The sequence below is a fragment of the Macaca nemestrina genome, chromosome 1, assembly GCF_043159975.1.
Source record: "Macaca nemestrina isolate mMacNem1 chromosome 1, mMacNem.hap1, whole genome shotgun sequence".
Lineage (NCBI taxonomy): Eukaryota > Metazoa > Chordata > Mammalia > Primates > Cercopithecidae > Macaca > Macaca nemestrina.
Genome location: NC_092125.1, coordinates 84,491,051 through 84,504,336, shown reverse-complemented (window position 1 = coordinate 84,504,336; position 13,286 = coordinate 84,491,051). Strand labels below are relative to the sequence as shown.

The following is a 13,286-nucleotide window of genomic DNA, read 5'->3' as shown; positions in this document are numbered from 1 at the left end:
AGAATCATTTTGTCAAATCCATAAAACAACTTGCTGGGATTTTGACTTGTATCGCATTGAATTTATAGATCAAGTTGAGAAGAACTAGTATCTTGACAGTGTTGTGTCTTCTTATCCATGAACATGAAATATCTCTTATTTAGTTCTTTGATTTCTTTCATCAGAGTTTTGCTCATATAGATCTTGTACATATTTGTTAGATTTATAGTTAAGTATTTCATTTTGGGAGTATTAAGGTAAATGATACTGTGCTATATTTTTAATTTCATATCATACTTGTTTATTGTTGGTATATGACAAAGCAGTTGACTTTTGTATGTTAACTTTGTATCCTGCAACTTTGCTGTAGTCACTTATTAGTTCCAGGGATTTTTTTTTTTTTTTGTCAGTTCTTTCAGATTGTCTACATAGGCAGTCGTGTCACCCGCCTAAAACAGACATTTTTTTTTTTTTATTCCCAATTCTACCTTTTATTCCTCTTTCTTGTCTTACTGCATTAGCTAGGACTTCCAGTATGATGTTGAAAAGAGTGATAAGAGAGGACATCGTTGCCTTATTCCTGACCTTAGTGGGAAAACTTCTAGTTTCTCACCATTAAATATGATATTTGACATGGAGTTTTTTTGTAGATTTTTTTTTTTTGTTTATCAGGTTGGGAAAGTTGTCTATTCCTAGTTTACTGAGAGTTTTTATCATGAATGAGTGTTGAATTTTGTCAAATACTTTGCCTCTATCAATCTGATCATATGATTTTTCTTCTTTAGCCTACCGATGTGATGGATTATATTAATTAATTTTCTTTTTTTTTTTCCTTTTTTTTTTTTTAGATGGAGTCGTGCTGTGTTGTCCAGGCTGGAATGCAGTGGCACGATTTCGGCTCACTGCAACCTCTACCTCCCAGGTTCAAGCATTCTCCTGCCTCGGCCTCCTGGGTAGCTGGGACTACAGGCACATGCCACCACGCCTGGGTAACTTTTTAGTAGAGACAGGGTTTCACTGTGTTGGCCAGGCTGGTCTTGAACTCCTGACCTCAAATCATCTACCCACCTCAGCCTCCCAAAATGCTGGGATTACAGGCGTGAGCCACCACGCCTGACTTATATTAATTAATTTTCAAATGTTGAATCAGCCTTGCATACTTCAGATAAATCTCACTTGGGGCCAGGTGCGGTGGCTCACACCTGTAGTCCCAGCACTTTGGGAGGCCAAGGCAGGTGGATCACGAGGTCAGGAGATCGAGACCATCCTGGCTAACATGGTGAAATCCCGTCTCTACTAAAAGTACAAAAAAATTAGCTGGGTGTGGTGGTGGGCACCTGTGGTCCCAGTTACTTGGGAGGCTGAGACGGGAGACTGGCGTGAACCCAGGAGGCAGAGCTTGCAGTGAGCCGAGTTCACGCCACTGCACTCCAGCCTGGGCGACAGAGCAAGACTCTGTCTCAAAAAAAAAAAAAAAAAAAGTCTCACTTGGCTGTGATCTTAAATCCTTGTATACATCATTGGATTCAATTTGCTAATATTTTATTGAGGATTTTTGCTTCTGTGTTTATGAGAGATTCTGATCTATAGTTTTTTTCTTTTCATGTTTGGACAGGGGATCTATGTTGCCCAGGCTGGGCTAAGACTCCCGGGTTCAAGTGATTCTCCCACTTCAGCCTCCCAGTAGCTAGGACTATGAGTACATTCCATTATGCATGGCTTCTTGTTGTCTTTCACAGTGTCTTTGTCAGATTTTGGTATTAAGGTAATGCTAACCTTGGAGAATGAGTTAGGAAGTATTTTCTCTGCTTCTATCCTCTAAAACATTACAGAGGTTGGGTATAATTTCTTCCTCAAATGTTTAGTAGAATTCCTCAGTGAACCCATCTGGGCCTGGTGCTTTCTGTTTTGGAAGGTTATTAATTATTGACTCAATTTATTTAATAGATATAAACCTATTCAGAGCCTTCCACTTTTTTCTTGTGCGAGTTTTAGAAATTTCAAGGAGTTTGTTCATTTTTTTTTTTTTTAGGTTATAAAAAAAAATATATATATATATATATATATATGGGCATATAGTTGTTTATAGTATTCTTTTATTATCTTTTTAAAGTCCATAGGATCTGTAATGAGGCCCCTTTTTCATTTCTGAAATTAATAATTTGTGTCCTCTTTTTTCTTAGCCTAGCTAGAGGCTTATCAATATCATTGATCTTTTTAAAGAACCAACTTTTGGTTTTGTTGATTTTTTTCTCTTAATTTCCTATTTTTAATTTTATTGATTTCTGCTCTAATTTATGATACTCTGCTTACTTTGTATTTAATTTGCCTTTTTTTTTTTTTTTTTTTTAGTTTCCTAAGGTGGAAGCTTAAATTACTGATTTTAGATCTTCTTTACTAATAAATGCATTCGATACTACAAATTTCCCACTAAGTGCTGCTTTGACTGCATCACACAAATTTTGACAATTTGTCTCTTTATTTTTATCTAGTTCAGAATATTTTTCCATTTCTTCTTTTAGATTGCTTTTTTGACTCATGTATTATTTAGACATATCTTCAGATTTTACAGCTTTCTTTGTTATTGATTTCTGGTAGAAGTTCATTGTGGTGTAAGAGCATACATTGTATGATTTCTATTCTTTTAATTTTGTTAAGGTATGTTTCATGGCCCAGAATGAGATCTTCATGAATTTTCTGTACAACCCTGAGTAGAAAGTATATTCTGCGGTTGTTGGATGAAGTAGTCTATAGATACCAATTATATCCAGTTAATTGATGATATTGTTGAGTTTATGTCCTTGCTGATTTTCTGCCCGTTGGATCTGTTCATTTCTGATGGGGGGTATCCAAATCTCCAACTGGTGGATTGATCTATTTGTCAGTAGTTAATGTATTTTGCCTCATGTTTTGATGTTCTGTTATTAGGCACATAAATATTAAGTATTGTTGGCCGGGTGCAGTGGCTCACGCCTGTAATCCCAGCCCTTTGGGAAGCTTAGGCGGGCAGATCACTTGAGGTCAGGAGTTCGAGACCAGCCTGGCCAACATGGTGAAACCCCATCTTTACTAAAAATACAAAATTAACCAGGTGTAGTGGCAGATACCTGTAATCCCAGCTACTCGGGAGACTGAGACAGAATTGCTTGAACCTGGGAGGCAGAGGTTGCAGTGAGCTGATGTTGCACCACTGCACTCCGGCCTGGGTGACAGAGCAAGAATCTGTCTCAAAAAAAAAAAAAAAAAAAAAACCAGAAAAAATATTATGTCTTCTTGGAACATTGACCCCATTTTCATTATGTAATGCCCCTTTTTATTCCTGACGCCTTTTCTTGCTCTGGAGTCTACTTTGTCTGAAATTAATATAACTGCTCCTCCTTTCTTTTGATTAGTGTTAGCATGGCATATTCTTTATCCATTTACTTTTTTTTTTTTTTTTTTTTTTTTTTTTGAGACGAAGTCTTGCTCTGTCACCCAGGCAACCTCTGCCTCCTAGGTTCAAGCAAGTCTCATGCCTCAACCTCCCGAGTAGCTAGGATTACGTGTCCACCACACCTGGCTAATATTTGTATTTTTAGTAGAGACAGGTTTTTTCACCATCTTGGCCAGGCTGGTCCAGAACTTCTGACCACGAGAAATGTGCCTGCCTCAGCCTCCCAAAGTGCTGGGATTACAGGTGTCAGCCACTGAGCCTAGCCCTGTTTTTTTTGTTTGTTTGTTTGTTTTTTGTTTTTGAGAACAGGGTCTCCCTCTGTAGCCTAGGCTGGAGTGCAGTGGCTCACTATAGCCTCAACCTCCTGGGCTTAAGAAATCCTCCCACCTCAGCCTCCCAAGTAGCTGGGACTACAGGCATAAGCCACCACACCTGCTAATTTTTGTATTTTTTGTATGGACATGGGGTGTCAGTGTACCCTAGGCTGGTCTTGAACTCCTTGGCTCGAGCAATGGGACCCACCTCGGCCTCCCAAAGTACTGGGATTATAGGGGTGAGCCACCACACCTGGCCTTCATCCATTTACTTTTAATCTATCTGTGTCTTTATGTTTAAAGTAGATTTCAAAGTGATTATTGATATAATTGGATTATCATACAGTAATATCTGTCATATTTATTACTATTTTCTATTCGTTGCTCATATTCTTTATTTCTATTTTTATATTCCACTCTTTTTTTGCCTTTTATGGTTTAATTTATGTAATTCCATTTTTCTCTGCTTTTTTAGCATATAGGTTATACTTTTTTCTTTTAACTTTCTTTAATGGTTGCTCTAGAGTTTACATTATAAGCTTTTACAACTAATCCACATCCACTTTCAAATAACACTGTACAGCTTCATGGGTAGTATTAGTACCTGATAATAACAAAATAATCCTAATTAATCCCTCCTTTCCTTTGTATCATTGCTGTCATTATTTTATTTATACCTAAGCATGCATAAGCATATATACACATAATCATACATAATCAAATATGCTGTTGCTGTTATTATTTTGAGCAAACTGTTATCTGTTGGAACAATTAGGAATAAGGAAAATAAAAGTTTGTATTTTACCTTCAATGTATTCTTTCTTTGATACACTTCCTTTATTTGTATATGAATTTCTGACATGTATCATTTTCTTTTTCTCTAAAGAACATCATTTAACATTTCTGGCTGGGCATGGTGGTTCACACCTGTTGTCCTAGCACTTTGGGAGGCTGAGGTGGGTAGATCACTTGAGGTCAGGAGTTCAAGACCAGCCTGGCCAACATGGTGAAACCCCATCTCTGCTAAAAATACAAAAATTAGCCGGGCATGGTGGCGCTTATAGTCTCAGCTGCTTGGGAGGCTGAGGCATGAGAATCGCTTGGACCTGGGAGGTGGAGGTTTTAGGGAGCCAAGATCACTCCATTGCACTCCAGCCTAAGCAAGAGAGCAAGATTCCATCTCAAAAAAAAAAAAAAAGAAAAAAAAAACATTTCTTACAAGGCAGTCCTACTAGTGACAGATTTTCTCAAGTTTCTTTCTCTGAGAAAGTCTTTATTTTTCTTTCACTTAAAAAATTTTTGTTTTATTGGCCAGGCATGGTGGCTAACGCCTGTAATCCCAGCACTTTGGGAGGTTGAGGCGGGTGAATCATGACGTCAGGAGATCGAGACCATCCTGGCTAACACGGTGAAGCCCCGTCTCTACTAAAATTACAAAAAATAAGCTGGGCATGGTGGCAGGCGCCTGTAGTCCCAGCTACTCGGGAGGCTGAGGCAGGAGAATGTCGTGAACCTGGGAGGTAGGGCTTGCAATGAGCCAAGATTGTGCCACTGCACTCCCACCTGGGCAACAGAGCAAGACTCCGTCTCAAAAAAATAAAAAAATAAAAAAATTATTTTATTTTATTTATTATTGTAGAGATGAAGTCTAGCTGTGTTTCTCAGGCTGCTCCAGAACTCCTGGGCTTAAGCAGTCCTCCCTCTTGGCCTTCCAAAGTGCTGAGATTATAGGCGTGAGCTATGATGCCCAGTCCTGTTTTACTTTTGAATGATAATTTCATAGGGTGCAGGGGTTTAGATTGCCAGATTTTTTTTCTCAACACAAGACATTTCACTCCAGTCTCCTCTTGCTTGCCTGGTTTCTAAGAAGTCAGATGAAATTCTTATCTTTGCTCCTCTATCGGCAAAGTCTTTTCTTTCAGGATTTTTTTTTTTCCTTTTTTTTCATATGTAGAGATGGGGTTTTGCCATGTTGCCCAGACTGGTCTCGAACTGCTGGGCTCAAGCAATCTGCCCGCCTCAGCCTCCCAAAGTGCTGGGATTACAGGTGTGAGCCACCATAGCTGAACCAGAATTTTTCTTTGTCTTGGATTTTCTGTGGTTTGAATATGATAGGTGTAAATCTAGAGGTTTTTGTGGCATTTTCTCTGCTTGGTATGCTCTGAGCTTCTTAGATCTTTGGTTTGGTATTTGACATTAAATTAGGGAAACTCTCATTCATTATATTTCAGATAGTTCTTCCTTTTTTTCTCTCTTTCCTCTCCTTCTTGTATTTCCATTAATGCATAAAGTTACACCTTTTGTAGCTGTCCCACAATCCTTGGACATTCTGTGCTGACTTTTTCAGTCTTTGTTCTCTTTGTTTTTTAGTTTTGGAAGTTCCTATTAATATATCCTCTTCTGAGATAACTGTTGTGGAAGGAAAAAAAAAAGAAAAATAAATAATATATCCTCAAGCTCAAGAAATTTTCATCTCTCTGCTTGCATTGCCCATCTGTTCTTGCATGCTATTTTATCCATTAGAGGCCTTAGCTTATTACTCATAGTTCTTTAAAATTTCAACATCCCTGCCATATCTAAGGCTGGTTTTTATGCTTGCTTTGTCTCTTCAAACTATGTTTTTTGCCTCTTTTCGTACCTTGTAATTTTTTCTTAATTGCCAAACAAGATATACTATGTAAAAGGAACTGTGTCAGCCTGAGCTTCTAGACTGTGAACTTCACAAATGCACCTCAGTTTTTCCTCCTTTTAGGTGGCACGGGGTGGCTAGAGTGGGCTGGGATTGGGTTTTTCTCTTGCCCCAGGTCAGCTAGCCTCTGATAAAACCCTAGCATGTTAGCTTCTGGTTAAATACTTTTTCCTGAGGTCAGGCCTTGCTAAGAAGAACAGAATGCTCCATTTTAATTCAAAATTGTTAGTTTTCTCTTCCCCTTGCAGGAAACAAGAGGGTGTATTTCTGCAGTATTCACTAGGAAACAGATTAAGCCCCTGGAAGTAAAACTCACAAAAGTATGCTTTTCAAAAAACCCACATAACTGGGTCCCATTGAGTAAATGCTTAATGGTCAGACTTGCCCGCACCTACCACATAAATTACAGTTCCGTTTTTCCTACCCCAGCACTGGTTCCTAGAGGTTTTTGCTCACATGTTTCTGCTCCAGTAAATCGTGATTTCTACATATTTGCCTTTCATTCTTTCTAATTTTATGGACAGTTTGCCTTGGCCCTCAATTCTCTTAGAGATCTAAGAAGTGTCGTTGATTTTTTAAGTATGTTCAGTTTTTTACCTGGTGTTAGGATGGAGTAGCATCTTCCAAGCTTCTTATATCCCAGGCTGTAAACTGAAAGTCTATGTATTTGATTTTAGTACTTAATTTAAAATTTATAATCTATATGTAAAGCCTAGTTAAAACACTACTTCCACTATTATTTTAAGATATTTAAGAGGTAAAAATAAAAATTATTTTATGTCCTTACCTTTTATAGTATGTGAGGTTTTATAAAACTCAGTTTTGCTCTTAAGTGTTGAAGTTGATATTTTGATTTTTTGCTGTTCCAAATATATTTTTTCTTATGACAAAAGACACGTTAAAAATGTTTTGCTGCCAGGCACAGTGGCTCACACCTGCAATCCCAGCACTTTGGGCGGCCAAGCTGGGAGGATTGGGAGTCTAGGAGTTCAAGACAAGCCTGGGCAACATAGACAAGGATTGAGTCTAGGAGTTGACAACAAGCCTGGGCAACATAGTGAGACCCCCATCTCTACAAAAAATACAAAAATTAGCCAGGTGTGGTGGCACGCCCCTGTAGTCCCAGCTACTCGGGAGTCTGAGATGGGAAGATCACTTGAGCCCAGGAGGTTGAGGCTGCAGTGAGCCATGATCACGCTACTGCACTCAGCCTGGATAGCTATAAGCTACCACACCCGACCTTATTCTTTCTTTCTTTCTTTTTTTTTTTTTCTTTTTTGAGACAGAGTCTTGCTCTGTTGCCCAGGCTAGAACGCAGCAGTCATGTGATCTCGGCTTCACCTCCCAGGTTCAAGCAACCCTCATGCCTCAGGCTCCCGAGTATCTGGGACTACAGGCTCGAGCCACCATGCCTGCCTAATTTTTGTATTTTTAGTAGAGATGAGGTTTTACCATCTTGGCCAGGCTGGTCTTGAACTCCTGACCTCAGGTGATCCATCAGCCTCAGCCTCCCAAAGTGCTGGGATTACATACAGGCATAAGCCACCATGCCTGGCCAAAAAAGGGTTATCTCTTAGAAATAAATAATAAGGGCTGGGCGTGGTGGCTCATGCCTGTAATCCCAGCACTTTGGGAGGCCAAGGCAGGTGGATCACCTGAGGTCAGGAGTTTGAGACCAATCTGGCCAACATGGTGAAACCCCATTACAGGCGGATTTCTTTTTTTTAAGAAACATAACTACACTATCTATTACATCTATAAAAACTTAAATGTCAATATCAAATATCCAGTTGGTATTCAGATTTTTCAGTTGTTTTTTAAATGTTGAGTGCCTTTTTTCTCCATTCAGCTTATTGAAGAAACTGGATCCATACAGTCTCCCATAGTCTCAGTTTTTCTGACTAAATCCTTGTGGGATTATTTAACTTGTTCTTTGTATTTTATGTAAATTGAAAATTATATCTAGAGGTTTGATTGGATTTAGGTTTTTTGATTGGCTGTTTGTTTTCATGTGACTACTTTTACAGGTGGTTTTGTGTTCTTTTGATAGGAGGCATTTACTTATTTATTTATTTATTTATTTATTTATTTATTTTGAGATGGGGTCTTGCTCTGTTGCCCAGGCTGGAGTCCAGTGGCATGATTTCAGCTCACTGCATCCTCCACCTCCCAGGCTCAAGAAGTTTTCCCACCTCAGCCTCCTGAGTAACTGGGACTACAGATGTAAACCACTAAACCCGGCTAATTTTGTTTATTTTTTGTGGAGATAAGATCTCAAACTCCTGGACTCACGATCCCAGCTACTTGGGAAGCTGAGGCTGGTCACAAACTCTTGGGCTCAAGTGGTCTTCCCGCCTTGGCCTCCCAATGTACTGGGATTACAGGTGTGAGCCACTGTATCTCTGACCTATTTATTTTTTAACATTAGCTGCCATTGATTATCAATGCTTAGATCCATTCATTCAATAAGATTTCAAAATGGCTCTCACTCTGTCATTTATTCTTCCTAAGTATCATTGTAAACTCATGGATTTTAACATTTGGCTTTAGTTTGTTACCGTTATTATTCTTACTGGTCTACAAATTTCCCTATTTTGGACCAGTGAAAAAGCTTGTTCAAATTGACTCCTTAGTCCTTTTGACATGTACTCATTACAATGGATTTTTTAAAAAATATTTGCTTGTCAGTTTAATCAGATATATAAAATACAGTGCTATGAGGCTGAGTGTGGTGACTCATGTCTGTAATCCCAGCACTTTGGGAAGCCAAGGTGGGCAGATCACTGGAGGTCAGGAGTTCGAGACCAGCCTGGCCAACATGGTGAAACCCCGTCTCTACTAAAAATACAAAAATGGCCGGGTGCCCTGGTTCACACCTGTAATCCCAGCACTTTGAGAGGCCAAGGTGAGTGGATCATCTGAGGTCAGGAGTTCAAGACCAGCCTGGCCAACATGGCAAAACCTTGTCTCTATTAAAAATACAAAAATTCGTCGGGCATGTTGGTGGGTGTCTGTAATCCCAGCTACTCGGGAGGCTGAGGCAGGAGAATTGCTTGAGCCTGGGAGGCGGAGGTTGCAGTGAGCTGAGATCACGCCATTGCATTCCAGCCTGGGCAATAGAGCAAGAGTCCATCTCAAAAAAAAAAATACAAAAATTAGCCAGGTGTGGTTGTGTGTGCCTGTAATCCCTGCTGCTCGGGAGGCTGAGGCGAGAATTGCTTGAACTGGGAGGCAGAGGTTGCAGTGAGCCAAGACTGTGCCACTGCCCTCCAGCCTGGGTGACAGAGTGAGACTCTATCTCAGAAAAAAAAAAAATGCTATGATATATATATATGTATGTATGTATGTATGTGTTGAAACACTAAAATCTATTGCTAAAATATCTTACTAAAAAATTGGAAATTTAATGTCTAACCAATATACCTAAATGCCTCTGTTTATTCTAAAATATTTCTTCTTTTTTTGCAGACCCGATTATCAAAAATTCTCATGATTAAAAAGGAACATATCAAGAAATTAAGGGAAATGAACACAGACGCAGAAAAACTGGTAAGAATTTGTTTCTCTTTTTTTTCCTTCATTTGCTTGTCTAATTTTAAAATGGTGAGACCATCTATATCTATTGATTTAAAAATATCTATGGGAGGAAACATTCAGATAAATACTATTTTTAAATCCTCATTTGCATGAGGTTGTTCACACCTGTAGTCCACCTTCTTGGGAGGCTGAAGCAAAGGGATTGCTTGAGTCTAGAGTCAGAGACTGCAGTGAGCTATGATTCTACCCCTACACTCTAGCCTGGGTGATAACAAGACCCTATCTCAGTAAATGAATGAATACAGGAATAAATACATACATACATACATAAAAAAGTAAATATTCATTGCTATCACTATCTCTTGTTATACTGAACATATGCTAAGTAAACTGGCAATGCATTGCCCCAGACCTCATTATGCCATTGACTGTACAGTTGAATAGGATTAATGAGTATATTAGGTTCTTTGAACAGTTTACATGAGTCTGGAATTGCTCAGACAGATACCTGTGACCAAGGAAGTTGTAATGACAGGTTATAAAAAATGTTTCAGAATAAGTAAGTCAGGAAATATCTGTGTTGTCATCTTTAGGTTATCTTGACAACATTTATATCCTAATAATCTAATGAGTTCAAAAAATGAGAGCCAATTTTATTTATAAGATAATTACCAGAAGTCTTTTTTTTTTTCTGAGATGGAGTTTTGCTCTTGTCTCCCAGGCTGGAGTACAGTGGCACAATCTCGACTCACTGCAGCCTCCGCCGCCTGGGTTCAAGTGATTCTCCTGCCTCAGCCTCCCAAGTAGCTAGGATTACAGGCACACACCATCACAACCAGCTAATTTTTGTATTTTTAGTAGAGACAGGGTTTTGCCATGTTGGCCAGGCTGGTCTCGAACTCCTGACCTCAGGTGGTCCACCCACCTCGGCCTCCCAAGTGCTGGGATTACAGGTGTGAGCCACAGCGCCCAGCCAGCCACAGCACCCGGCCCAGAGTTTTTTTAAAAAGCTGTTTATGTAGACACTATTCACTAGGAAAGTCTTTGAATTGTAATGAAATTCACATCTTGCTTAAGGGTATGTAGGATGGCAAATAGGTTTTATCTCATGTACCATCTCCAGTTTATTGAAAATGACTGTATAGAAGTCTGAAAGGGAGGGCTCAGTGACTGTGCTCAGGGGGCAAAGTGCTGTGACTAATTATCAGTGTCTGTTGTAAGTGCAAGAATGGGAGTAGTAGCACTGGGAATCTCTGGAATGAAATGTTGTAAGGGTATAGGTGTGGATACAGTTAGGTATCTACAGCTGCAAAAGTAGATACCTAAGTGAATAAGGAACAGTTCTCTTTTAGGATTATAGAATTTTTTTATTTGAAAAGTACTGAATTTTTAAGACCACAAATGTCGGGTGATTTCAGCGTAAGATCATCTGCTCTCTTTAGCAGTACAGATATTAAAACTTGGGCTTATTTCTGAGTTTAACTCGTTTAAGCATAATATGAAATTAGTATTGTCAGATACACAAGCCATCCAGAAGTGAAAAAGATTAGCTATAGCGTATTGCCATTACATATCTTAAACACAGAAATGTATGTGCATGCTTCTTTACTACTGGACTCATTCTTATCTTGGTTTCCATCAGTTCTACTTCTGCCCTTTATATTCTATGCCTTTTCAGTGCTCCTCCACCCCACTTCTATTTTTCTCTGGTCGCTTTATCATCTTTTCTATCTTTATGTATAAATGAAGTATTTCCCTTTAATATCACTAGTTAGGACTGTTTTCTTCTAAGTTCCATGCTTTAAAGCACTGGGCTTGCCTTTGCCCAGTTAATCTTATCTACTTTCAAATAGCGACCTATTTCGGGTTGTTTTGCAAACCAAGAAGATGCAGCCTTCAGTGTAAAATGAATTTGTATTCACAGAGACCGTTTTGATGTTGGCTTGACTTCTTAGCATATGAGAACTCTGTAGAAGTAATCTAACTGGCTTGATATGTTTTATTATTTGTTTTATTTATGTAAAAATAGTTTCCATATAAAAATTCAAATATTATGAAATGATTTAATCAGTCAAACTGTAGTTCTTTATAATGCCTTCTCCATAAATAGTATTAAGTTAGCATATGTTATAAATATGTTTGTTTATGTGTTTACCATATGGATTTCTTTTTCTGTGCATATACTAAAAATTATTTTCATGCAGAATGGAATTAAATTATGATATATATGACTGTATTGTACCATAGTTTAAACAACTTCCTATTAACAGATATTTGAGTTATTTCCATCACTTTATTAATATAGTGTGAATATTTTTGTGCATTTGTTTGTGTCTATCTGTAGGATAAATTTTAGAAAGTAAAATGAAAGATTTAATGAAACTTAGTTTAAGAGGTAGGCTGAACATATTTTTTTCATATCCTTTATAATTGCACATAGAATATGAAGTACAAAAAGAAGTAAACAGAAAAAAAATGAAGCAGTCTGCTTAACAATGTCTATGAGATTTCAAAATTTTTTCTGGCATGTTTTTAGATGAAACAGAAACCATGGCTACAAGAGGCCCTAGATCCAGAGTTGGCAAATATGATGAAGTGCAGAAGTGAGATTAGTATTTTAAAAGGCAATTAATTCAAGGTCTTTCTCCTTGTTCCCCTTCATCTCAGTGACAGAACTCAAACGTGGCATTTACTCAAGTTAAAAGGAGAGAAAGAAGCACTTCTCTAAAGAATTTGAATGTACTATTTGGGGAAAGTTAAGGTTTTTTTCTGCTTTTGGTAAGGGTAGACTGGGTAATTTGGATTAACCTTCCTGCTGTGAATAGCTGTTTCCTCTGGAATAAAATATTAAAATAACCTGCTTGAAGACACTGGAGCATTAACAAGGCATTGAGGAGGCCGGGTCCAGTGGCTCATACCTGTAATCCCAGCACTTTGGGAAGCCGAGGCAAGTGGATCACCTGAGGTCATGAGTTCAAGACAAGCCTGGCCAACACGACAAAACCCTGTCTCTACTGAAAATTGAAAAATTAGCTGGGTGTGATAGCATGCATCCCCAGCTACTTGGGAGGCTGAGGCAGGAGAGTCGCTTGAACCCAGGAAGCAGAGGTTGCACTGAGTCAAGACCGTGCCACTGTACTCCAGCCCGGGCAGCAGACCAAGACTCTGTCTCAAAAAAAAAAAAAAAAAAGAAAGAAAGAAAGAAAATAAACAACAAGGCATTAAGGAATTATAGGATCTGGGAAAAGAAGGAAAGAAGTAAGGGGGAACCTGATGTTCAGGATTGCTTTTTCCTTGGGGGCTTCTGCAAGTTCCAGAAAAGGTAGCTGAGAAG

The 13,286-nt window shown here is 38.6% G+C and overlaps 1 protein-coding gene across 3 annotated transcripts in view; it reads left to right on the top strand.

The window, feature by feature from the left end:
- The window catches only part of LOC105478599 (lin-9 DREAM MuvB core complex component), an 88,517-nt gene that overhangs the window by 47,166 nt on the left and 28,065 nt on the right, over positions 1 to 13,286 (top strand). For all 3 annotated transcript variants that reach the window (XM_011736076.2, XM_011736084.2, XM_071081476.1), the window contains one exon: positions 9,884 to 9,964. In XM_011736076.2, the coding sequence (XP_011734378.2) occupies positions 9,884 to 9,964 (81 nt within the window). The remainder of the gene's footprint in view (positions 1 to 9,883; positions 9,965 to 13,286) is intronic.